Below are 27,656 nucleotides of genomic sequence, written 5' to 3'. Positions count from 1 at the left end.
TGGAAGCGTCCCTGGTGAAAAAAAGGTGTGGCAGTCTCAGCATTTTTTTTAACCTCCATTCCCAGGCTGACCTGATTTGCGCCCTGTCTGACCGGTCATCTCATTTGCCTGTTTAATGAAGCCAACATTAGGCTATTTTTGTTTGAACGCCTCTTCCAGCAAAGTGCGACCCAGGCAGGCTGAGGGTCATGAAGGCTGTTAATCTTGAGCGAGACCATAAATTAGTTTTTCCTTTTTGTTTAAGTAAAAAGTATTCATTTACTTGCACGTAATATTTGCGCCGGCTACTCCAGTTACGCGCCTCCACTGCGCCTCCAAAAAAAAAAAGGAGCAGAAAGCTTGTGAACAGCTGCCTCAGAAGCGCGGAGATTTCGGTAGAGATGAAGTAACCAGCTTGGTTTCTCACAGAGCTCCTTTCATTTACATCATCCACCCTGCGCGCAATGGCACGGAGCGCTCCTCCCGCTGGAGCTGGAAGCTGTGACCGGACAACTTTCATTTCAGCGCGGATAAAGCGGCTTCACGATGGCATCTGATGAATCCTCCACTGGGAAACGGTAACAGGTATGGAAATGTGTGTGCACTTTTTGTTTGTGTGGGATGAATACGCACCAATTACAGCATCACGAAGGACTAAAAATGTTTAAGCTATATTCCTCGCTGTTTTGTGTCTCAAGTTGCCTTTGCCACTCAATCATATGAACAAATAATTATCGCTGATTTATTTGACTACAGCCTTTTACCAAAGTCAGACTCCAAGTCCCGATTAGGCGCTCCAATCTCAAAAGTTCATTATGGCGCTTGCAAATTAAAATTGGATCAATCTCACATACATTTAACCCAGAACAAACGGATTCGGACAGCGAGGTTTTGATTGCAAATATATAACTTTTATAAAACAAAAATAACCTAATCTTGTAGAATTCAGAGTAAATCTACTATGAAATTAAAGGTTTGTCATTGGGGATGCAGATTGTTTTATGAACCAAAGGGTAAAGATGAGCATAATTTTCGAGTGTAAATAAATCCTTTACTGCTTTCAAATTAAAAATTCATGTTTGTTCATGATCTTACATTCCATGCATATTCACTAAAATGATTTATCATTGCCATTTTATGTAGCTGTCAAACATCATTTTATGTGATAAATTCACCAATGCACTCCAATTAGGAGATTTGAAGCTGATCTGTCTCAGTGTCTCATCTTCCTCGGCTTCTTCAGTAGACATCAGTGTGATACTAGAGCCATTCAGGAACAGACTGGAATAATAGACCGAGGAAATCTTCAAAAACCTGGGTGCCATCCAGGTCTAAATCCGACCCAACTCTCTCTCTCTGTCTCTCTCTCTCTCTCTCTCTCTGCGGTTCAGGGAGAGAGAAGAGGAATAAGATGGATCTGCTTGTTTAGCACCTACAGTAGATATAAAATAAAATAAAAACCTTTTAAGATGACAAGGTTTTGTGATATAACAAAATGTGATCATTACAATGTGGCATTTATTCTAATGTGGCATTTATCCTGTGCAATCTAATATTTATATGAAAATGTAAAAATGTGTTTGCACAGGTTTGTACATCTTAATTAAATACCATCAGTTTTAAAGAACCTGATCAACTCTAAATTAAGGTAATCTATATATATATATATAAGTACTGTGGCAAAATTACATGCTGCAAAAATCCCTGGTTAGTGCAGGTTGTGCTTCTTGTGTAACAGTTTCTTGTTTTCCTCTTCCATGTAAGCCTCAGTGTAGACTAAGGAGTAGAGTTTTCATTTAAAAGGACATTCAGGCCTGGCAAAAATTGTGAATGCTTTGTGGGAGAATGTATTATGGTCTGATGAAACCAATCTTGAATGTATGCATCACAATTACATAAAATAAGTTTGTGCAAAAACAACAATAGCATCACCAGAACACCTTACTCGCTGTGTTATGATGTGGGTTTATGTTTCAGTAGATTTTAGTACATTTAACTAAGCTCATTTTTAAAGTGGATAAAGAAAGGTACAGTTCTAAATATCAGTTAGTTTTTACCCAAAACGTTCAGGTATCTGGTAGAAAGCTGACAGTAAAGAGAGGGTAATTTTTTTTTAAAAGTGCTATCGCAGTTCAAAAGCCTGGACATTACCTTCTTGTGTAATTCCACTTGAAAACAAAAAAAAACACTCCTCCCAGCACAGGGTTTCTTCCATTGACTTGGATTGTCTCCAGTAGCTTTATTACCAGGTCAATCAGTGAACAAAAGGAGAAGTTGTGAATGATGATGTTGATTTTCTGTGCTGTTTTAGAATTGTAGTCTATGTGTAGGTTGAGCGATTGCAGCAGAGGAAGTGAATGAAGCCATTCATTTCATGTTGTCCACGCTTCTAAATATTGAATTAACATTAACAGTGGAATAGTCCTGCCCAGAACTTCTCTCTTCGCAGTGGAGGGTACTTGTTTACATCACAGGCCATTTCCAGTAAGCGAACTGGCGCATTACATACATCACAGGCAAACGTTAGCAATTGGCTAAAATTTAAAACCTCAACAACTCAAAACCAAGAAGCCAGACACTCTGTATGAAGCAAATAGCGTATGGCAATGGACTGGCTCTTAGCAGGCTAGAAGTCCAAGCATTTATCCAAAAATGTCAAAAGATTGACTTAATTTGAAGAAATTCACAGTTTCGGAATGGCTGAATTAATGTTCTAAACCAACTCTGACAGAATATTTGCGGGGTTTTCTCAAGAAAGCTGTGGATAAGAGATGTATTAACAAGATGGTGGATTTGGAGAACTTTTACAGTCGCAGTTTGGGAAGCAGGCACAGGTGTGAGAACCACTACATGTCTGACATTTGGCTTGAGGCCATGCTGGGAGCTTTCAAGAGTAATGAGAGGGAAGAGGAGGAGAACGTGGGACTGGAGCCAACTGGACATCTCAGAGATGCTGTTTGGACTTGTGATGTAGTAACCTCAGACACTGCTCAAGAGCATGATGCTAGATCCAGATTAAAACAAATCTCTGGTTTAATTGTTTTACTACACAATAACTGAACTACAAGGAGGGAAAAATTTGTCTCATATGCAGGACTTTGGCTGCTTTAAGCATTTTTTTGTGCTGTGCTTTTATATAGGTAAGTGTACCTATCACAGGAACAAAGGCTGACAGTATTGCCTCCATTCCTCATTGAGCAGGAAAACTGAAACAATGTTGCATGGAAACAGAAGTGATGCACAGAAAATAGCATTTCAGCTGGGATTTCAACCGTTGCGTTTTATTTATCAGTTCATCTAACTGCTGTTGCTAAGAGCCAGTTTTCCCAGAAGGTTCTTTGTTCTGTGCTCTCAGCATCAGAGGACAATTATGCTGTACTTATCTGACTAATGAGCTGTTATATGAAATATATTGTCCATGTTTGCATGGGAATCCAAAGAAGAAAATGTTTTGGGACAATTGGGTGGGCACTAAACAATGCTCCTTTTATTTGTTTGGACAGGTTTGCCAAATATCTCACCTCCCATGTCACCGGGGAAAACCCATGGCGATGTTTAGCAGCGCAGAGCAGCTCTGGAACGAGTCGGACCGCCTCAGATGGGAAGAGAAGAACAAGTCGGATGCGTCCGGGAGGGATGAGGGGGAGCGCAACTACTACGCCATGCTGTACTCCCTGCTGATCTTGGCCATCGTGTTTGGGAACGTGTTGGTGTGTCTGGCCGTGTTGAGAGAGCGCTCGCTCCAGACGACCACAAACTACCTGGTGGTCAGCTTGGCTGTGGCTGACCTGCTGGTGGCGTCACTGGTCATGCCCTGGGCCGTATACCTGGAGGTGGGTACCTGGCCTGGTAAATGTGCTACAGGAAACCTACCGGAGTATTTGTATCTATGAATGAGCCCAAGCATCCCTGCGGATGCAAGAGGAAGTATTTGGCTGCTTTCAAATGTTTCTAATCATTAAACAAATTTGATATGAAAGTAGCGAATTCTAAGTAGAAGCAAAGTGCAGATTTTTTATTATATTGCTTATCAAGTGAAAAATGCTGTCCAGCTCAACCTGACAATATATCTTAAATTACGAATGAACTGTGACTACACAATCTTTTTGGTTCAGATGTCATGTTTTTTTTTTTTTTCTTTTAGTTGGCCTGGTTTTATAGTTTCCACATTACTATACTTCGTTTTCCTATATGCATGAATACATTTGTGGCTCCTCATTTTCTTGATTAATATTATTATCTCTTAATTTGCTAAATAATTACTTAGTGATTTACTGGCTTCGGTGACGTCTTGGTCCTAATTGGAGATGACTAATCAACTGTGAGAGCTCCGGAGAAGTAAAGGTTAAATAGAAAACGGCTATTTGTCCTAATTAATCTTTATTTACCAGTTAATTGTTAATTTCCTCAGCACCTCACATCATGTTATTTGCTGCTTGGCAACCCCAGTTCGTGTTCAGGCAAACATAAGCCACAAGCATCTATATTTCATCAAAGACTGCACTCTGAAGACAAACTGTCTTACAGTCATGTTTATATTACACAGGCACCCTTGACGGGACTAATTGTGTTGCTTAAGGATGGACTTAACGACATGTGGTCTGAAAATTATCTGGTTTAAAGTGTGATTATGCTTAGTAAACAGGCACTCCCCTGGACAAAGTTTGGTCCACATCCTGAGAAACTAATTAGTTTTCAGAAAATCCAGCCGCACGTCAACATCAGGGACACATACTTAGTGAGAAAAGACTGACAAATCAAATTTGATCACCTCCTGTGGACAGTAAATTTAGGTAGTTAGGTAAGACCCTTAATTGGGGGCAGTCATGAGTTTTAACTTCCATGTGTGTTGTTATGCTTTCCAAGATTTTTTTCTACATGACTTCATTTTGGATTGAAAAAGAAAGTGACAGAAAACATACCAAGCTAAACACTAAATAGAAAGATCACTAAAACTGCCAAACAACATCAGCTGTAGGGTGAAAAGGACAGATTGTGTTACTGCGACCACAGGGTGCCTGGTTAGCTTTTCTAAGACTGTTTCTGCAAGAAATGTGATAATCACTCTCTCCTCTGTGGATGCGAACAAATCATGCGCCCCCTCCCATGTCACCTAATCCTTGGATGGTTGAGTTAAGCTGCGACCTCTACCGTCGTAAAGTGGCTGTATTGGCATCAGGGAACGAGCGCTCTCCTTCCACAACTCATCCTGAATGATGCTTCTCAGCGTCTGAGAATGTATGACTTGTCTACTGCAACAGCTCTATTTTAAGAGCGGAAACACTTGGAGAAGTTTCCGCACCCTTTAAATATGTTCACATTTTGTCATGCTGCCCTCACAAATGTTAATGCATTTAATTGGGATTTTATGTGAAAGTATAAAATTTGGACCAGAAAGAAATATGTTTGTTGAAACATGTTTGCTGTGAGTAGAGCTGCATGTCTGTGGTGTGATGTCCTCTTCATAAACAAAACATTTTTCCATTTCTTTAAAAATTATGCCAGACTCATTGAAGGGTATCTCAGAAGAGCATTCTTATTAAGTGTTACTAAAAACTTTCAATTGTTTTATAAAATGAAAAAGGCTTTGAAATACAGACTCTGGTTGTATGTTAAGATTTGAAAGTGAGCCTTTGCCCAAGTCTCGATTTTGTTTTTCAGCCTCTAACAAGTTTCATACAGCATTGCCCTTTATTTAGCTCCCAACATCCTCCTATGTGTCTTACCTGTGGTTGAAAAAGAAATGAATTTGACACCATGCTGACACCATGATGGGGATGTTGTGTGTTTTACAGTGATAGTTTTCTGCTGCTCTGTGTCCTACATGGCTTGTATGAAATTGAACACAGGACTGCTTGGGGCTTCTTTTCAACCATGATTTTCATCTTGCCACGTTTATGTGAACTCCAAATTTGTGGAGTGAACCACGATCCTCTTGGCTGCTTCGCCGAATAATTGCTCTCATTGCCTTTTCTGTCAGTTTAGGTGGACAGACGCTTTTTGCTAGATTCGCAGTTGAGCTACACTTCACATTTTCAGATGAGACTGAACAATGCTCTTGGAGATGTTCAAATCACGGGATATTTTTTGCTTGAAGCTTCTTCAAACCCTTACACCTGACCTTGTCTTGGTCTTCATAATGATGTTTGTTCACTAATGTTCTTTAACAAGCCTTTACACAACTAATACATATATATTTAGATTTATCTGTTTACCAATTAGAGAAATTCTGAAGGCAACTGGTTTCTCTACATTTTATTAAGGTGTCTCAAAGCAAAATAAGGGAGTGGGGGGGGGCTAAATATTTTCACACCAACATTTTGAAAACAATGTATAATTTCCATTCATTCCACTTTATTATTCACTACTTTGATGTGATTGCACAAACTCCACATAAAAGATGTTTCATCTTGATGTTCTAATGTGAGCAATGTGAAAACCTTCATCCTTTATAAGTATAAGTTCAGGGAGGTTTAATTTTTAATATAATCCCTTATTAGTGTTTGATCCATCTTAATTAAAAGCATAGATTTATAAAGCTTTAATCTTATCAGTTTATGTCTGCGTAATATGTCATAACAAAAGCTTTTTTAAAGGGACTGTGGGAAAAAAAAAAAAAAGGCAATTCTTTTGCAATGCCGTGCAATACCATGCAATTTCATTAAAAACTCAGGGTAATTTCAATGTCATCCAAAGTCTTTCTAACATTAACCAACTGGTGTTTATGAGTCCACCATTTGAGCAAGGCTGAGTAATGATGGTGTGCATTGGCAGGACTAGAAGGAGAAAGCTACACTTTGCTTCCAGAAAAGATCTTTGCTGCCTGCAGCAGTTTACTGCACGAATGAGGTGGAAAGTTGCTGAAAAATGTGTTCTGAATGAATGATGAGCACAAAATGAAACTTTTGGTCACAGGCACAGAGTTTCTACAACTATTTGGTACATCACTGTGAGAGGGGCATTGTTCAAGCTATCTTTCGCTGCATCAGTGGCCACAGTGACTCATCATTGTCTCTGGCTTCAAATAAATTTGGTCTGTAAAACGAAGCAAGACGTTTTATCAAAGTGTTATCAAAAGAAAATATTGGCAATGTGGTGAGCTGTAGTTGTCAAAGACTTGACCTTAATCCCACAGAAAAAAAAAACAAAAAACAAAGAAAGAACTTCTGAATTTGTGTGAGGACACACAAAAGGGAGAGTGAAAGCTTTTCTGGTGAATGAAATGACTCAGCTTCTTCACATCTTTCATGTCGGACTGATCGATTCTCACCCAGTAATGAGGGAACACTCATTCACTCAAAAACTTTCCAAACATTTTTCATTTATTCAACATCTTTTCAAAAAGGTAAGCAAGCGTTCAAACATAGTATTTGCTTAGATGTGTTTCAGCGAGTTGTTTTTTTTTATTCCAATTTGAGGCTTGTACAAACAAAAATCTACAGTTTTCTTTTTTTATTGAGGTAATACTTAAATTACAAGCCAAATCTTTTCATGTGAATCTTTTTTTTTTTTTTTCCACCTTGCAATTTACTATCTACATGCTAGACCACTATTTCCATTCCTGCTGTGTCTTTATACGGGGACATGTTGAGCAACAACTTGCTGACAGCATAGATAACATGTTCTAATGAGGCCATTGCGAGGCGTCTGCTGAACCTCACTGAGTCAACATATACTGTCATTGGACACTTATTAAATATGTACAACAAGGTTTCTCAGTGTTGTGGTGTGATATGGAAGCTGTCAACCAAGTTATGTATTGTCTACTGAATACGATTAGATTTACTAGATTTAAAACGAAGCGTTTTCAGAAAATGTGATGATTTTCAAACCTTCTGTTTTAAAAGAACAATGTCTGGAATGCATCAGGTGATGAGACTCCACAAAGCTTTGTGAAAACCTTTAATGTAACTTGAACTTTTTCACATGTTGTATCATCTAAACTGCTAAATTTAACATGTTTTATCAAGATTTTATGGCATCCCAATACTAAAGAATGAAAAAAAACGATATACATAGTTTCTTCAATTTTTTTTGACAAATAGACTCTGGTCAATTCAGTCCAATAATATTGACATGTTTGAATTCAGTACCATAAATTCGAATTCAATCATGAATATAAAACAAGTCAGTCAAGCTCAGTTTAGCATTAAAAGTTTTCTATCTAAGGAATCCCAGTCTACTGACTGCAGCACCTCTTCTATACCTCCTCCTAAATGAATATTTGGTGGAAGTTGAAAGTTTAAATAGCATGTTAAATCTGACCTTAGGGGACAATTTGGAAGTACAAAGTCATAAAAGGCCCAAGGAAACAAAGCAGACACTTGGACATCTGGTTAGATGAGACCAAAGTAAAGATTTTTTGCCTGCATGCAAAGTGTTACGCGTGACAGACGACCAACACTACACACAATCCTAAACACACCTTTACTAGTGTTGATCATAGTGGCAACATTATTTTGTGGAAATGCATGTCTTCAGAAGGACAGGGAACATGTTCACAGTTCATTGAGTGATGGTACCAAATACAGGACAATGCTAGATGAAAACCTGTTAGAGGATGGAAAAGACTTTAGACTGGGGCAGAGGTTTACCTTCCAGCGGTACAATGACTGAGCATGCAGCCAGGGCTATAGTGGCCTACTCTAATTCATAGCATGTTCATCAAGAACTTATGTTTTGAAATGCTCAATGAGAACAAATGTTATTCTTTGTGCAAAACTCAGAGATTTACGTCAAAAGACTTGAGGTTGTGAAAGGAGATTATATAAAACATTACTCAAAATGGATTGAACACTACTCTTTTCACATTTCTATTTGAAAAAAAATGATCAAAAACTATTTATCCTTTAAGTCTCACTTCACAGTCTTGCTCTGCTTTCTGCTTGTTTGCCACAAAAGGATCCCAGTAAAGTACAATTGAGATTGCAATCTGACATGTGAAAAAGCTCAGAGGGTGTTAATAGTCTTGCAAGGCATATTTAGCACTTAATTTGTATTAACACAGAGCTGGAAACAGATTAAGTTTCTCATTTATTAATTAGTAATTAATAATTACTAATGGAATGGGTCTGATTTATGGTCTGAAGGATGGAGGAAATACTGAGAAGAACCCAGATCATGAAAAACTGAGGCAGTGGAGCAGAAACACTGCAAACAAACAAAAAAAAAAAAAGGCCAGGGATTAATATTAAGAGTGCCAGCAGAGCAGCAAATCCAAGGTGTTGCTGAAGCAAGACGAACAGTATCAATTCCAGCTAAGATTTGGCAGCAAGCTGAGTGGAGTGCAGGGGCCTTTTGTTTGAGCTTGATTGTAGATTGGCTGCAGCTGGACATCCAGCTTTCGCACAGGTGTTTCCACTCCTGCAATTAAGGCACAGTGGGGCAGAAAGTTGAGGCTCTGCTGAACATGAGTGGGCAGAGGCTGTGGTGTGTTTCAGTAAATCAAATTTATACATAGTCTGGGACAAGACAGTGTTTCTGAGGCTCATTTGCAAATAATAATTTGTGTAATTTGCAATTTAGTGGCCTGAAATTTTTATTTTTATTTTTAATGTTTTAATGTTCGACTGAATTACTGACGATCAATGGGAAATGCTCTCATTGAACATTCGGTATTAATTATCAGCTGAGTCGATCAGACAGGAGGTCAAACTGTCATCATTTCATGTATTTAGCAAAAAAAGCGGGAATCTTCATCAGTGCAGACAGAGTGTCTGCAGTGTGTGGCAAAAGTTTAGGTGATGTAATTTTTAGATAATTGATTCAACATTTTAGTAGTATCTATATTGCTTCTGTAACCATGGTGCACATGTTCAGTATTCATGGCGTCTATGAACTCTTTAAAATTAATTTCAAAATGAAATGCAAAATGTAATCTAATTTAAGAGGGCATAGGAGACCAGGAACCAGGGAAGACAATCTTCTTAGGGTTGTGGTTATTTATGTTTGTGTACATTTTTACCACCACACAAATTTCCATTAATATTTTAATTGCAGTGATATAGAAACAGTCAACTTCTTTAACAGGTAGATTTCTTTGGCTTCTCATATTTATGTAGTGTGTTGAAGACAAGTACTTATTAAGCAGTCTTTGTAATGATTTTGGAGGCCATACAGTAACTGTCCTTGTTTTTTAGTTTGTTTGTTTGTTTATCTTACAATTTTCCAAAAATCAGTTTTTGGGGTTTTATACCAACTGTAGCCCAGAATCTTCTAATTAATTTCTTCTTAAAGGGATATTTCAGTTGATTTTTCTAACTTGGACTTTTTTTTCTTGCACTAATTGAATGGATGCTCCAGCTCACTTTTTCCTCCTTATCATCAACCTTTTCAGAATACATTCAGGCTTGATTTGTAGCAGCCTGGACAAAGTCTTTTGTTTCCATCCTGTAACGCAACAGCATACATATCCTGACATACGCTGCATTATTGTGTCTAAACATCTGTTTTACAAGTCTAGATCGCTTTGAAAACTATGAAGATTGGTTGCAAGGAATTATTTAAATTAAATAAGTTCAATATATACGTATATATGGTTTTAAAAAGGAAAAGGAAAAAAAAAATTTAACCAAATATCAGTAACAGTGAAGGTAGGTTGAGGACTGGAGTTTGACATCTGTGACTTAAACCAACGCTAAAGGACACATTGTTGAAGAAATAGAAATTTGATTGGCAGCTCAGTAGCTCACCACAAAATTACTTAAAAATAATGTGAGTAATTGTAATGTACTCTGCACGTCAGATTAAGAAAAAATATCAAACAAGACATAAGAAGTTTAAAAAAAAAATCAGCCAAGCATATTTAAATCCAGAGTGGGAGCCCCAGATTAAAGACACACTCAGTGACAGTTAGTTACATGGATAGATAGGGAAGGATGTGGCTTACATGTCCTTGGGCTCTTTTTACAAACCCCTACACACGGATTGCAAAAATTGAGGGTGCAATTTATAAACTGTGAGAATCAATTTCTTCAAGCTCCATTTTTTTTTCCCTGCTGTTGGCAAAAGCTGAGCTCCAAACTCATGAGAGACAGTAAAGGTACAGCAGCCTGTCTGAGCCTAAACCTAATAGGTTTTTTTTTGTCTTTATTGTAGAAATTGGATGTGCAGTAGTTGTGGTTGGAGGCCAGTAAATTCTTTTACAGGTTTTTCTCTGTACTTCCTTCACCTCATCTTTAAATATTTATCAATTTCTTTCTCGTCTGTGCTGCATTGGGGAAACGTGGCAATGAAATTTGGGGTTTTCTGACATGCTGATGCTGTTACTGCATTTTAACCAGTCGAAAGAAACAAAAATGGGGAAAGAGGGGGCTCAGATGTTCAGACCCCGTGTGACCCAGTTTTTTGGCAAACCGCTTGATAAGCAGCGCCATTTGTTTCCGTCTGTTAGAAGAAAATACTTGCACTCACAAATGTTGCGCTGCAAGTAAGGGATAGGTCTCTGAGTATTTACTCTGTTATCTGCACATGATATTTTGGATTCCCACGTGTTCCTGCCACCTCTCTGTACATGAAGTACTGATTCGGAAATGAGGTGACGGCATTTGAATCCCATCCATCTCTGTCAGGCAGCTATTACAGACTGGGGATGAGGGAGATGAGGGTCTTGTTGGTTTGGCCTTTTATGGAAAGCAATGAGAGCAATTTAATGCAACGTCTTAGACACTTTGCTTCCTCCAACTTTCTTTTTTTTAGGATCAGAGTCACGGCTCACCTGCATATCATGCACTTGGCACTACAGTGTCACTGCTTTGCAAAGGCATTCATACTCCTTTAACATTTTTCACTTTCTATCTCAACAATCTTCAGTAGATTTTACTGGGATTTTTGTGCCGTAGTGGTGCGGAATATTAAAGCAAAAGGAGCAAATAATGTTCTGAATGAGTCAGCAATTTCTATTTAGCCTCTCTCTCCTCTTTAGTCTAGCATCACTAAATAAAAATACTGTGTAATGAAGTGCTTTCAGAAGTCACCTAATTATCAAATAGAGTGCACCGGTCTGTAATGTAATCTCTGTGTGAATCCAGTTTCAGAGGTTTGCCAAGAGAACAAAAAGCATCATGAAAACTAAGGAACACAGCAGACAAAAGGGGTAGAGGTTAATCTTTTTAAAGGACGACAACCTTAAACATACTTCTAAACATATGTTGATATTTAGATAAAATTATGTCTGTGTTATTTGCCCATTCAGATTCCAGATCTCAATGACCTCCAAGGATTACCTCCATCCAACTTTGACTGAGGAGTTTGAGTTAATTTGCATGGCAGAAAATTAACTAGTTCTAAGATTTGCTTCTATGATTGCACCAAAAGATTGTTATACAAATTATCGACTAAATGTATAATAATTTTTAATTAAAATGAATGCATTTCAATTGCACTTCCTATTACTATGCTATGTTGTAGTGGCCTGTCACATACATCATAATTTTGAAATAATATGCTGCTTGTGTTCGTAGCGTGAAAAAATTAATAAAAGTGTACAACGTAAGCCAATATGCAAAGCATAACTTAGTCTAGTTGATAAGTTGTAATTGAGTAAAAGTGAGACAAAGCGCCTGGCCTGTTTTCTTTGTGCACTGCTGGTAAAAAAAAAAAAGAAGAAGAAAAGAAAAGCACCTTTTGTGTGCTCAGTTTCCCTTTCCCCTGACCTTCTGTCACTTGCACGACTGAGTGCATTCACCAGTGAGTCACACTTCATGGTGATGGAAAGGAAGAGTAAATGGGCTCTGTTAATCAGCCTGTCTGTCGTGTGCAGGTGGTCGGCGGCGCCTGGCTTTTCAGCAGGCTCTACTGTAACATCTTCGTCACGCTGGATGTCATGATGTGCACTGCCAGCATCCTCAACCTGTGTGCTATCAGCATTGACAGGTGAGTGCGGACGTCCTCGGTGCATTGACTGTGTGTAACTGCTGCTGACGACTCTCAGTCCCCTGGATGTTTTGAAGATTGCTGCTGGACGGAGACGATGTTTGCGACAATGTTTTCTTTAAACTGCTTGTTTGGCTCATATTGAGAAAACCGAGCAAGGTTTCCCCACCTTAACGTTCTCATCCAGTTGTTCCAGGGAACTTATATTAAAGTTTGCTGTGGATGTGCATTACATATTTATATTACTTATTTGCTTAATTTTCTTCTTGTGCAACAGTTAATATTTAATATCTCTCCAAGGCCTTTGTACTTACAAGCCTGAGGCATCAAGAATAAAGTAGAATTAGTAAAGGTCTACTCAAGACCCAGAGGTGCTGAGGGATCTATTTATACAGCTTGTATCAGGGAGCGGGTTAGTGGGGCAGCTGAGGAAGATGAATGCTCCCATGAGATTATATGACAGTTAATGTCCCATTAGTCCCAGGTTTTGCTGTGCCTCTGTTAGTTTATGACAATAACCTCCTTCATTATCGATGAAGAGTGAGTGCTTGCCTCAGTGTTAAATGTTGCTTAAATTTAAGCGGTTCTTTTCCCCAGAGCAGAATGGATATACAGCAAGCAGGTTAAAAAGTAAGAAACACATGCACAAGTTCAAATTGCTCTCATCCACAAAGGCTAACATTGATGCATACAGGCTCAAATTTAAACACACACCCAAACTAATATTTAGTGTAGCGTCTCTGTTCATTTTTCGGGTGAAGTTCATTCTTTTGATAGCCGTCAGCAGCTGTGACGTAATTCTGGTTGAATATTTAATCACTCTTAAAGGGGGGAATTGGTAAAGCTCTGTCTGTTCCTGGTGTGACCTGCATTTTAAACATAGTCTACATTCTACATTCAAGTAGCTTGAGGTCAGGACCATGTTGGAATTGTTTCCAAATTATTTAACTGCTGATCTCAGATAAAGTAAAAAAAAACAAAATTCAGATACTCACTTGTGCATCTGACCAAGCCCTCGGTATGGTGCTACCACCACCAGGCTTAAACCACTTAGTCTTAAAGTCTCTTCCAAACATTCTCCTTGTTCGTTTTGCCAAATAGTTCAATATTTGTTTCATCTTACAATTAAATATATCTCCAGTAGGTATTTAGCATGCTGGGAAAATCTGTTGTTTCCAAAACTTGGAAAACTATTTCTAACTTTCAAACTGACCTAAAACTGAGACCTGTGTTAGGTCAGTTATCCCTGACAGGGGTCTCAGCAAGTTTTGGACCGAATAAAGTATGCTAACATTAAGCTAAAAGAATGGGCTTGATCTCAACCCTGTGGACTAGATTTAAAAGTGGTTCTTGAAATGTTAGTGATAAAAAACTAACATTCTTTAGTTTGTAATACTAAAGAATGTATAAACATTACAAACGTTTATGTTTGTAATTGAGTCTGTGTGTCTAATATTGATCTTCTCTGGTGTCTATTTATTCAAACTCGCTGAACTTGTTTGCTGCAAGGTGTAATATGGCTCAGCTTGGGATACCGACCTACATTTATGCAAAACCCACCCCTGAGGAATAAAAAAATAAAATAAAATATTCTTTTATAATGACTTTCTTTGTAGATGATTATAAACAAACATTTGTCATTTTAAAAGTGAAAAATGTTCTTGATCTGTATAAAAAAATAAAATAAAAGTTGATTCCCTTTTTAATCACACAGGAATAGTTTTTGGGGTAACATAAGACAGAGTATTGGACAAGCTGAAATGTAAACCATTTACTTATGCTGTTTCTCTGTCCATGCTCATGTAGTCTCAAACACATAATATGATCTTTCCAAAATGGGTCTAGCTGAAGTGTGTGCTCATTGTTTGGTCCAGAAACCGTCTCCTCTTGTCTCTCATAGAAAAAGTTTCCAAAAATACCAGATAACCATAAGTTTAAAGCTCTAATTTAGGGTTTAGCTGATGAGTTACTCTTCTAGCTTCTTTTGTTAGTGTAATTGCATATTGTTAAACACTCGCCTTCCTTACAACAAGCTAATTTACACCACTGAGTGTTTATATTGTTTCAAGCCACTTTCTGTGATTGAATACTGTGTGAGTCAGCGGTGCTCTAACAGCTCACATAATTATGAAGTTTCAAATTATTAGGAGCATTTGTTGCCACTGGTCATGAATAGTATGCCCGCATTACCTTTATTACCCCATTGTTTATTTATGTGTTCATAACAATGGGTGCGTTGTGCCCCTTAGACAGTAAATGCACAAAAAAGAAATAATGGCATTTGGAGGTGAAAATGAACTTAGAGCAGAGATATTTCGAGCTCATCAGATAAGCTTATTGTCAACCAAAGAGTGTAAACCGTGTGCATTATAATTTACCATTACACTCTTTAACCTGACACAACTTTGTCTAGAGTGGAATAAAAGAATAAATGGAAACTAAGTGGCTTTAACTCTTTGTTTTTTAGCTCATAGGACAGCCAGAGTAATTATTCGCATGAGAATAAACAATGGTGGCAGTTATCTGGCTCTAAACAACTCAATGCCGCATCCACTTAGGGTTGAAGCCCTGCATAATTGCAGCTTCTTCACTGCTAAACCCTTTTTTTTTTTTTTTTAACCCTGAGCTCATTATACACTCGTGGCACATACAGTGGACTGATTAACCATTAAATCAGAGCCATTCTAGAGTTCTTGCTGAATACTCAACGTATTTCTAAATAGATGTGGTCTAGATTTTAGTCTTTATATCGTCCATCCTCTCTCTGACTTCTTGAGATGCAAAAAGTCCATTGTTTTTCCTCAAGGGCTATTTTATCCTCCTTTTAATTGCTCTCATTTATGGTCCTGTATCAGCATTTTCAGTACAACATCCTTATCTCCTGCATGCTCACACTTTCGGCTCCTCTGGGTGTTTATATGTGCAGGTACACAGCAGTGGTGATGCCCGTCTTGTACAACACAACCCACCGTTCGAGGAAGAGAGTGTTTGCGATGATTGCCACTGTGTGGGTCCTGGCATTCACAGTCTCCTGTCCCCTGCTTTTCGGTTTCAACACAACAGGTCAGGACGACAACAGAATCCTACCTTTGCTTTTATGTCCAGATGTGCCCTAGTTATACAGTACACACAGCGGAACAGGATGCAAGGCACAACATGACACAGGGTTTTAAAGTCAGTGTGCTTCTTGTTTAGGGCAGCAGGAAATGTGATACATAAAGTTGGACTCATGAGCAAAGCAAGGCGAGTTTATTTTTATTGCACAGTCCATAAACAAGCCACTTTAAGGTGCTTTGAAGAAAACCAAAGAATCAAAGGTTAAAAAAAATATTACATTAAAAAGAAGAATAATAGTGATATTTAAGCACTGCAAATATATATACAGTACAGACCAAAGGTTTGGACACACCTTCTCATTGAATTCAATTAGAAAGTGTGTCCAAACTTTTGGTATGCACTCTATATATATATGACGTTCTTATTATTATCTGTTGTGTGGATGTCCAACCCAACCACAGACTGCTGGTCCAAAGCCTAGGACATCTTAGCAGAGCAGACCTTGGGAGTGTTGCTCTGTACACTGAACCTACCTCCAGTCCAGGTTCATGCAGAGATTATTAGGCTCATTATGAAAATTTGCATGAAAAGTAGTTATTGCAGTTATTTCTTTTAGAAAGAGCTGTTGATTTGTGCATAAACTCTCTTTTTTATAATTTTTGCCAAAATGTTCTGTTCTTTACGATCCTGTAATTTGTTAAGGCTTTGGATTCTGTCTTTTTTAAAAGATTAGAGTTGTGATTAGCCTGTAAAAACATTGTCTGCCCTCTGTGAAAGCGTGCTGACCTTTGTCTGAAAACATGACTGCAGATGGTGCTTTTGATGTTAAATAAGAAGCATGAGTTACAAGATTATGTGTTCACATTGCTGACAGGATTTAGTACAGTGTTAATGTCGTGCAACTAAAGACATGATTAGGAGTCTGAGAAAGAGTGGAAGAACTGATCAACCTCTAAATTGTCTTTCAGAATCTGAGGGTCTGATGAAATTACCCCAGCTTCAGGAAAACAGGAACACATCAGCTAATTCCCTCAGAGCTGACACTACTGGCAAGAACTTTTAGCACCATTATTACCAATTTAGCTCATTTGAAGAGAGCAACTTGAATATTTCTCCCTTGTAGAACAAGCACTGAAGCACAATATGTTATTTCAACTCTGCATAATATAGTAAAACAGCATTATCAAAGCCTTCATACTCCTTTTTAACATGTTTTCACATTTTGACCTCAAACACTGTCATTTTTACTTTTGTACCACAGACGACCCTTTGGTGTGCTCCATTTCTAATCCCGACTTTGTGATTTACTCATCCGTGGTGTCCTTTTACCTGCCGTTCATCGTCACTCTGCTGGTCTACATCCGCATCTACGTCTTCCTCAGGATGAGACGGAAAAGGATCGCCTTCGGACAGGCCAGCGGAAAAGTACAGCCTGGCACTACTCAGCCTTCAATGGTAAGTTCAAAAAACATCCTTTTCCCTTTGGTTTTCTTTCTAAAAAGAAAGAAAGCCCTTTCTTTTTAGAAAAAAAGTTCAGTCTTTTGCAGAACTTTAGAATGATAATATTTTTGGAAGATGCTGAAAAAAGTATTCATAAATAAATATTAAGTTAATAGCAAGGGAATAGAGTTTGCTGTTAGTCCTGTTTTGTCAAGTCGTGATTAAGTAAGTCTTTGACTTCTGAACTGGTGAAAAGGAGCCTCAGAGCCATTTCAGACAAAGTTCACTCATTAATGTTTTAATTCACTCATTAACCTTGATTTTTATTCATCAACCACTGATAACTTATTAAAACACCTTATTCATTAATAACTAAAATACGCAAATGGAGACCTTTTTATCTTTGAACATCAGTCACTTTTACAAATTTTGTCTTCTTCAGTGTCTGGCATTGAACAGATTTTGATGCATGCAGTTGAATGATATTCTCTTCTATTCTATTGTAGTAAAAGAATAAACAATAAAGATGGTTTTACACTGTATTGCAGGGCTTTTCAGTGTCCTGCGGTCATCGGACTTGCATTTAAGTATTTTTGTATTGAACCCCTAATATAGTAAATACAGTTTGGAAAACAAAAAATATGGAACAGAATACTCATTATATACTGCCAAAGTAATGTGTAATTTAATCTAAGAATTGTCAAACTATGTCCTTTGTTAATGTAAACTAATGAACTGACACCAACCATACTCCTCTCTAAACCTTAAAAAGCTAATTTTATGAAGGCTGATAAAAAGAACGCTACTAGAAACTGTAAAAACCCACCGTGTTAAAGTTCTTGGTCTGAAAGGGAAAAAAGCTTTTAAAAATCTACAGATAAAAGGGTTCAAAAGCAATGTCAAGTACATCTGTGCAGTATAAAATTATCCGGGTGACATCAGACTGCTTAATTGTAATTTTGTGTGAGGCAGCTTTGTAAATGTAAGCGAAGTGCAGCAGAGTGTTCAGAGGAACAGGGGTTAGAGAGGAAATGTAAATGTAAAGCACAGTTTATGCACACTGGACACGGCTGTCTGTCCAAATAAAGCTCCGCTTAATTAAATTGACTCGTCAAGTTAAAAATAGTATGCTTAATCAAGAAGGATTTGATAATGTGCTGACTTCTGTCTTTGAACTAATTCACAATCACAACATAGTGTGCACACTAATCAGGCACATTAAAAACAATAATTTAATGGTCTATTCACAATGTTGGTTTGATGGAGGTAAATAAAAAATTGGAAAATCTAGAAGATCTGAGTCATTTCAGCCATTGTTCAGTCATCACTGGTGATGAACAACTTGGCATGCAACTTGAGTTTTCCAACTGAATTATTTTTTTTTAATGAACTGCTGAGGTAGCAATTTTAGTTGCTTACTTCAATATCTTGTTATTTCACCTTAAAGATTAAAAAGAATAAAATAGCATTTTATGAATTCATTAGATTCATTTAATGTGAAAGCAAGAAAACTTGATTTTTGTCATTATTCTGCTACTAAAGCCACAGACTTTCCGGAGAAAAGACAGACGGTTGTTGTATCGTACTGTCCAAACATTTGAAGTACATTCCTAACTGCTTTAAGCTTTGCTTACAACGACCTAAGCATAGAGTAGTATGCTTACAGATTTTCTCATTGCAATAACACAAAATCTAGTTTCTAGTGCAGATTTATTAGTTATTGGTATTAGTTATTAACTTTGCGATAAGACAAACTGCATTAAAAGTAACTTTTCAGCGAAATATCTAAGCTTGTTTTTGGTCAATAATCCTTATATATACATAAAAAGTACTACTTCCACTGGCAGATTTTTTCATGCATACCAAGACTTTTTTTCCGTTCTAAGTACGGTCTTAGCCCTGTCAATCAAGCTCGTGTCTGCGCTGCTCACACCCTCCCCTTCACTCTCTGTAGCGTTATAGCTCCTTCCCCACAGCGAAGACTGCAGCGAATACTCGGGTTAATAAGCATGGCTGCTGATGTCGACAGATGGTTTTCCTGTAACAGTAAGTTGCCATTAGCATATCTGCAGCAGCAATCTTGAGCAGCACGTACACAAGCAAGATTGATCGCTACCTTCCTCCTGGGTTAGGAGGAAAGGTCGTGAACAAAACAAAACATTAGGTAGTTTTGTTTGGAATATGATGAGACTTATCCACCTACAATGATAAATGTTTTTCCAGTTAATACAAAGGAACAGAATGTAACATTGGAACCTTTATTGAATTTCAGATGATAAAAAGTTGCTTTACTTAAATCTTAAAAAAAAAAAAATAAAAAAAAAAAAGTTATTTCTGATATGAATCCAGTTTTGCTTAAGAGTTTAGTACAACACTAATTGATAAGACAACCCAAAGTATTAAAATACATTGAAATCTAAACTGTTATACTTATCAAATCATTTATCTGCAACACAATTACAATTTTTACTCAAGAAAAAATCCCACAAGAATCTTTATAAGAAATCAGCATATAAAATCTTCAACAATAGAAAGATTATGAAAATATCTTATAAGATATAAAAAAATCTTTTTATGAACATAATGTGTGTCCACTTTTTTTTTTTTTTTATGGTGTGTCCTTATTTCTTGAATTTCTCATCCACATACAGTAGTAGGTTTGGTAGCATAAAAACAACATTATATCAAAAAATAAAACTGCAGTGAAATCAAGATTGTATTGTTCCTCTCAGGGAAAGTTTTTTTTAGGTCAGTCAATATTTTTGTTGAGACTGGAACAAAATTCTCTGACGGTGATTAAGTAAAAAACTGAAGAACTATTGTCTGTTTAAATTGAAATAATTAAATACCAGCCAACTTTGTCTACAATGGTTTGTATCAGTATTTTTTAGTTTTTCTTTTACTAATTATTGCATTTTATTTTTCAATAAATGTAGAGTTTTAAATATTGCTTGTTTGCTATGCGTGGATCCTGTACTTTTGCGATGTAGTGTTGCTCTTTCTGTTGTTTACTTTCTTAAATAAACTAAAAAAGCAAATAATTAAGCAGATTAGAAATTCTTCTAGTTGGGATTTAAATCTTTATCTTCTCTGCATACTAAATAGTGCAAATCATCAAGTTTGTCATGAGCTCTAATTGAGTTGGCTCAAGAGTCAGCCTGCATGAAAACATACCCGACAGGAAACCTAATTTCCTTGATTTGTTTTGTCCCTGTCATGAATTCCATTAAAACTGTCCTCTGAAATGAGACGAGCTGAATCATTGGATTTTGTGCGAATGCAAGAAAACAGTTCTGTCTGTAGACTGATGGGGTTTTATATGTTCATCTGAAACTGTTATCTCTATATTTACCTTCTTTTTGTTTTCTTAGGAGACGTGTCTGCAGGAAGAGACTCCCAGGGCAAAGCATGACTTATCGCCTATAAGAATTAAAGTGGTGAGTGATATTTTTAGTTAGAGATCAAATGCAACCAATTGAATCTTGTTAGTGACAGTACCAGTGTTGTGAAGGTGCTTCAGTTTTTATCGTTTCCTCTTTTTTTTGTGTGTGTTTTTTTTTTCATTCAATTGAGTGGTTACAAGCCCAGACGTCAAAGAAGGAGTCTGAAATTGCGATTTTAAAGCGTGACTTGTTTCTTTACGTCACCTGGTCGCTTGTCAACTAAGCAAAGTCTGTGGATGACTCACTGCAGCACCTGCACAACCTGCAGGCTGCTCAAAAACTGAACAAATAATCTCATTTTGCTCAGTGGAAAATACAAAATCTGATGAATCAGAAAATAACGCAAAATATTTTGGTTTATGGCCGCACAGCTTGAAGCCTGTTGATCAATATTATTGCTCATGAAGGAAAAAGCTCATTGAAACAGCTGGTGAAGATTTATTTAGACAAGAAGTTTATGACCACGGTGCCAGAATGAAAGACTGTATTCACTAATACACATAATACACTTCCTGATGTGTGCTGTAGTTTGAAAAGCTTGGTGCCTCTCTGAAGAGCATGAATGTGCTGCAAGGTCCAATTTTTTTAAAAACCCTATTCACCACTTTGTTGGCTTAGTGAAGCAGCACTTATCTGCTAGTATTTTCCACATTAACCTAAGGAGGATAAGCTAATGGTTTCATTTGACTCCACATTCGAGGTTTGACAAAACCAGGAATGAAAGGCTATGGAGTGCAATTGCTCAAAGATAAAAGCTGAAATAATAATAATAAAAAAAAAAAAATCAGGGCATTAAGCATAGCTGTAAGCACAATTTAAAACATAATTTCATTTATTTACATTTAAACAAGCAGCTAATGTTACAGGTGCATCTCAGTAGATTAGAATGTCAAAGAAAAGTTAATTTATTTGACTAATTCGGTTCAATAAATGAGCTTCATAAATCATACAGCTTCATTAGACTCAAGGTGATATATTTCAAGTGCTTGTTTCTGTTCATTTGGATTATCATAGCTTGCAGGTAATGACAATTAGAATATCACAGGCGACAAATTAAAAAGATGTTAATAATACAGAAATGTCATCCTACTTAAATGTTCCTGAGCCAATTGCATGAATTCGGCAATCAATGCGAGGCGGCGTGGAGGGAATCAGGATGTGACTCAACTGAGGTGTTCAGGAAACTCAGGTTGCTTTAATAACGACCTTCATTATCTTGTCTGGGACTTAGTTCAAATTAATTTGCTGGCCAATCAATGACTGTGATACCATCAGATAAGATAGAACTGCTTTTGTCAGAGTAGGCATGTGCCAATATTGCTGAAAAATGAAATCTATTAAAGGTTAAACCAACTTTCCAAAATAAATAAAAAACACTTTCCTTTGAAAAGAAAATTTGATCCACTGAAAATGATTCAGGCCTTTTTTTTCAAAGACTTTTGTTGTTTTTTCTGATGTCAAAATGACTTATTAAAAGGAAAGCTACAGCAAAAAGTAATTATTCACCACCTGAAAGGAATAAAAATAAAATATTCAAACTTATTTCCTAGCATTAACTACCTCTGCCTTTTAATTGCACATAATTATTATTCCCATTATTATTGTGACCTGGAAATTTCTGTTTGGTGGATTTTGACCCTGTGACTGTCATGTTTGGAGTTTGAAGAAGCTTGAATTGTGTGACTTATTTGCAGATGGTTTGGTGCAGCTTAAGCAACTAGCTAAATATCCACACTGACTGATAATCCTTTGTTCACCCCAGCAGAGTGTGGAACCGTCGGGTCCATCGAAACCCAGTCTGCTCTCAGGCTGCCTGTGGCGCAAACGCCCTAAAACTGGACCAGTGGAGAACTCGATGCTGCCCCCAGTGGACACGCAGAACTACTGCAGCATCAGCCACGCCTCCTGTGGACGCACTGAGTTGGATCTGGAGCAGAACCAAGTGGGGCAGGATGCAGAGGACAATGACCAGATGGAGCTTCCTTCTGTCAGGATGGGCTGCGAGGTGAAGGATCTGTCAAACGGACGGACGCACACGTCACTGCGGCCGATGTCTCATTCTCATACCAGCCAGCGATTCAGGACCATGCACGCACGGGAGAAAAAGGCAACTCAGATGTTGGCTATTGTCCTTGGTGAGTCAAGCCTCTCATAATAGGGACTAAATAAGGGAACCAGAATGTAAATGTCAAAGGAACAAATCATGGAGACACTTCTGTTAAAGTGGCCCTGTTCTTTAATCTGCTTCATCTCCTTTCACATTTTCCAGATGAACTTTTCCGTCACGTATACCTGATCACGCAAGCTCTTCTTTTGTCATGACAGCAATATGGCATTTGCTTAATTTGTGTGCCCAGACCACACGTCTTGCCGTAGAGGCTTAAATGTCGCAGAGAGGTCACACTGGCCGCAGGTTTGCAGTGTGTGCAGCCCCTGACACCTCATCCACACACCTCACTGACCAGCCAAGTTACTTTAGGTTTGGTCCAGTTAACTCTGGGACTGCAAATGTCTGACAAAACTATAATCAGTGATGCTTGATTACATTACACTGGTGTCTGTAATGAGAGCCCTGCGCATACACACACGAAGATCTCGGTTTCAGCGACCTCAACACATTTTCCCTGTAGTCTTCAGAATCGAGTTATATAGAGCCTAAACAATGGTTTCTCCACGGCCTTTATCAATTATTATCTGTACATTATCAACTACATCAAAAACAACACTGATATTTCAACATTTTAATTTTAAATTTTAAACCTGTCTTCTTTCTACATGGAAAATGAGTCTCAAAAATATTCATACCACAGGCACTTTTTTCCCAATCTTTGCACATTACAACCACAAACGTCAATGTATTTTTTATAACTAGTATGCAATAGACATAGAAAGAGTACTGCATTAGGGAGGGAAAGAAAACTGATACTTGGCTTTGGAAGAGTTTTTACAAATGACAGACTATATGGTCTGGGAACCTTTTTGTGATATGTACTTGGTATAACCGTATTTGATCACAATTACGGCTCTTACTCTTTTGGGTTCATCAAAATAGCTCAGCCTCAGCCATATTAGATGGAGTCTTCTGTGACTTTTCAATTATTGCCTCAGATCATCAGTTCTCTTTGGCTCTGCACTTTGGGCCACTATAGCGCATGAATCTGCTTCGATCCGAAGGTGGAGGTGGGATGCATCCCAACATGGCAAAGTGACAGTTGCTCTCAAAGACGAGAGTTGCAGACTGATTTAAACCACTGCGTTGTATGTTTTTGTCATCCACCTGAAATGGTGAACTTCTGTCCCTCTCCAAGTCCTTTGCAGTGTGCAACAAGTTATTTTACAGGATTGTCCTGCCTTCAATCCCCTTTATCTTCTGACCAATCGTCAGTTTCAGTATCTTTAAGAAAACAACCCATATAGCATGAATGTGCCAACACATTTCATGGAAGGTTGGTCTGTTCAAGATGATGTGCCGTATTAGTTATTCAACATGCATTATACTTTAGTCTTTTATCAAGGGAGGTTCAGAGTAAAGTGTTCTGGAAACAAAATGCCAAATATTTGCGGACGTAATGTGACAAAATGTAAAAAATGTCCAATGAGTATAAGTCAGTTTGCAATGAACTACAGATCACTAAATAGTGAAAGTAGAAGATGGTCTTGTACGTAGGAAAATACCAAAAACTGCCAATTATTTGTCGGATAAAAACATATGAAGATATACCAGCCTGCCTTAATCAAAGGAGACGAAAACAGTGTCCTCAGAATACAATGATGTAAAATATTGGAAAACAAATCTGTGCTTATATGCATGAAACTGATGGAACTGATTCCTGTTTCACTTTGGGTGGATGTTCAAAAAGCAAAAGCCAAAAGTTAAGCTTTAGCTATTGAAAGGTGCATCTCTAACAGTGCAGCATGTTGCATTATTGCTTGAAGGGCAGCCCTACAACTGGAAAATATGATTTCCGGTTAAAACTCAACAGTGGCAGGTTGTACAGTAGTCCCCAGATCCAAATTCTAACTTCCTCAACAAATCAACCACAGCACAAATTAATCTTCCAAACATTTCTAGCTCTTATTTAAATACAAAAGTGGTGTATTTTCTGAATTGTCTGTCTTCCTCCTGGATCTAAATATGTTAATCTACTCTTTGGTTACTGATGTCTTTTGGAGTTGCTGGTCTGGGAAAGTAAGGAACCAAATACTGAGCTCATAATTAATTAATCTATCTGTTTTCTCTCTCCTTTCCCTCATTTTCATTTCAATCCCCTAAAACTAACTCCACAAACCATTTCTCCTTGTTTCATATTCTTGGTTTTCAACCCGTTTTTTTTCCACCACATTGTTCTGCTTGCCCTCTCAATTCCCCGTTGTTCTTCCTCCACACTGCTCCACTGTCTTCCTGCTTCAGGGGTGTTCCTCATCTGCTGGCTGCCTTTTTTTGTGACGCACATTCTGAACACCCACTGCAGGACGTGCTACGTGCCTCCTGAACTATACAGTGCTTTTACCTGGCTGGGATACGTGAACAGCGCCCTCAACCCCGTCATTTACACCACCTTCAACATCGAGTTCAGACGGGCATTCATCAAAATCCTCAGCTGCTGAACGGAGGGGGGGAAAAAAAACATGTCAGGAGATTAAAATGGAAATTTGACTGCGAGCTTGTGCAATAACTCAGGCATTGGACATTTGGTAAACTGTGACCCCAAGAAAAAAAGTCGGTGGAGGAAAGCAGGATGAAGGATACAGGGAGCAATAAATGCATATAAAAGTTGTTTTTTCTAACAAAGCTGGGATTTGATTTTTAACAGTATTATTGCCCATATAGTACTATTATTCATGCACACTATTTGGAGAACAGCACAAGGTGTTCTTTTTTATCTCTTATATTTTGCGGATTTGTATTGTACAATATATGTACTTTTCATTGGCACAGCTCCTCAGTTTATGGCTTTGGGTCGATATGAATCTAAAACTTCTTAGGAGCCCAAATGGAGCTTTAAAGCTGATAAATGGATGTGCGGGCCTCTTCATCCGAAGGCCCTTTTCCTCTGCAGCGTGTGGATGAACTGACGTTACTCGCCTCTCCTGTTTACCCTCTCCTTCGTCTCCATGACCTTCAGGTACTCAACAGCGCATACACAAATCAAAATCCACAGCCATGTATTAGAAGTGTGCCCAAAGGACCGTGTTGGTTCCTGCCAAGACGCAAAGTCGTTCTGGACATTTTCATATGTATTGATGTGCAGCCGTTGTGCTCAATGTGGATTCATTTGAATAAAAAAGTAAAACTTCGGTGTAAAAAGCTTTTTATTTTATTCCAAGAGGACTACATTAAACTGCAATCTTTTCAGTGATTTAGAGCAGACTGCCAGCACATCGGACTGCAAACCTTCAGCAGATTTGTTGTGGACAAAATGGCCCAGGCTGTGCATTGTAAATAAAATAAAATAGAAAAAAATCATTGAAATTATTTGTAGCCTAGCGTTTAGATGTGCAATTTGAGTTCTACTTATTTCTAAAGACAGGAAAATAGATTGCATAACTAAACAAAAAAGTTTTAGAAGCGTGTTTTTGGACTGTGGGAGGAAGCCGGAGTACCCCGAGAGAACCCACACATGCACAGGGAGAACATGCAAACTCCATGCAGAGAGACCCCAGGCTGGGAATCGAACCCAGGACAAGGACATTACCCGCTAACAAGTAATGTCAAGTGGGTTAAGAAATATTTCAATATGGATCCTGAAACATATTTATCAAATCTCATGGACTTGATCATACTACATACATAAAAACTGAAAATTAAACTTATGGGATGACCTACTGTCTGATTAATTTGGGTAATTAGTCAACCCCACGGAAGCATTCATAGAGGAACTAAAATGAGTTGCTCCTTAAATGTAAAAAATGAAAAATAAATAAATAAATGAAATGAGATAAATGTATAATGATAACAGCATCATATCCTTTCTTGTCTGATTAGAAAATTGTGAATCCCTCACCGTAAATAATTGCATATTTCAGTACACATGCAATGTTCAGAATAAAGACACATCAAATGCAACCAACATTCTTCAAAGACATGACTGGATACTCCAAAAAAATCACCCTTTGGCCCTTTTGCTATTTGTTTCTAAAGAATCCCAGGTTACATGGCAAGATAAAAAGCAACATCATTAATTCCTAGGATCATTTTTTCATATCTGGAATAGTGGGTAACTGGAAGTTGGCTTATCATAATGGGGACATTTCATTTTTTGTATTTTATTGATTTTTTTTCATCCCATTAACTATTTACATGTGGAACAAATAACAAAAAAGTGTATTAACAAATGGAACAGGACAAAATACTGAATCCAATTATCTTCCCAATATCAATGTTTGCAACATCATAATTGCGAAAGAGTGCAATATTTTATTAGATGTATTTGTGGTGCCATGCATGCTAATAAAACATTCATAACATTGTTAAGTTGGATGCTCTCTAATTGCCCCTAATGGACACAATATGGATATTTCTGTTGGTGAAATACTAAAGTTGCCAAAAAAATAAATTGTAATGATAGAAAAGGATGAAAAGAGTAATATGTAAGTAAATCATAGTCGATATTGTCATTGCAACATTTGCCAGTCGCATCACTGCACTGTACCACAATTTTTTTCTTAAATTTATATAATTAGAACTATATATGTATATTTTACTTTGATTTTAAAGAAACGTCTGTTTAGTAACAAAAATCAAAGTTAAGAGCTTCTGTCTGAGGCCGAAAAGAAATGTACAGACGGAGCCAGATCTCTTATGTCAGTAGGAAAGCAATGTGGAAGATACATTGTGGAGGCTGTGTGAGGTGGAGCCGCTTC

General features: G+C 37.6%; 1 protein-coding gene across 8 annotated transcripts; it reads left to right on the top strand.

Moving 5' to 3' along the window:
- Positions 1 to 97: 97 nt before the first annotated feature.
- Positions 98 to 26,100, top strand: drd3 (dopamine receptor D3). 8 transcript variants are annotated; one of them, XM_044104796.1, is made up of 9 exons: positions 98 to 564; positions 3,483 to 3,812; positions 12,740 to 12,852; positions 15,779 to 15,915; positions 16,878 to 16,958; positions 17,171 to 17,364; positions 20,721 to 20,786; positions 22,555 to 22,927; positions 25,204 to 26,086. In XM_044104796.1, exons 2-9 carry the CDS (start codon positions 3,525 to 3,527, stop codon positions 25,398 to 25,400), a joined length of 1,449 nt encoding a protein of 482 aa, XP_043960731.1. In that variant the 5' UTR covers positions 98 to 564; positions 3,483 to 3,524; the 3' UTR covers positions 25,401 to 26,086. The 8 variants fall into 8 exon arrangements, with proteins under 8 accessions (XP_043960731.1, XP_043960732.1, XP_043960738.1 ...); XM_044104797.1 differs by having other exon boundaries at positions 327 to 557; positions 22,558 to 22,927; XM_044104803.1 differs by having other exon boundaries at positions 327 to 557; positions 25,265 to 26,086.
- The last annotated feature ends 1,556 nt before the right edge of the window (positions 26,101 to 27,656 follow it).

This window comes from Gambusia affinis, linkage group LG21 (genome assembly GCF_019740435.1).
Source record: "Gambusia affinis linkage group LG21, SWU_Gaff_1.0, whole genome shotgun sequence".
Classification (NCBI taxonomy): Eukaryota; Metazoa; Chordata; class Actinopteri; order Cyprinodontiformes; family Poeciliidae; genus Gambusia; species Gambusia affinis.
This window is presented reverse-complemented; position numbering and strand designations above follow the sequence as displayed.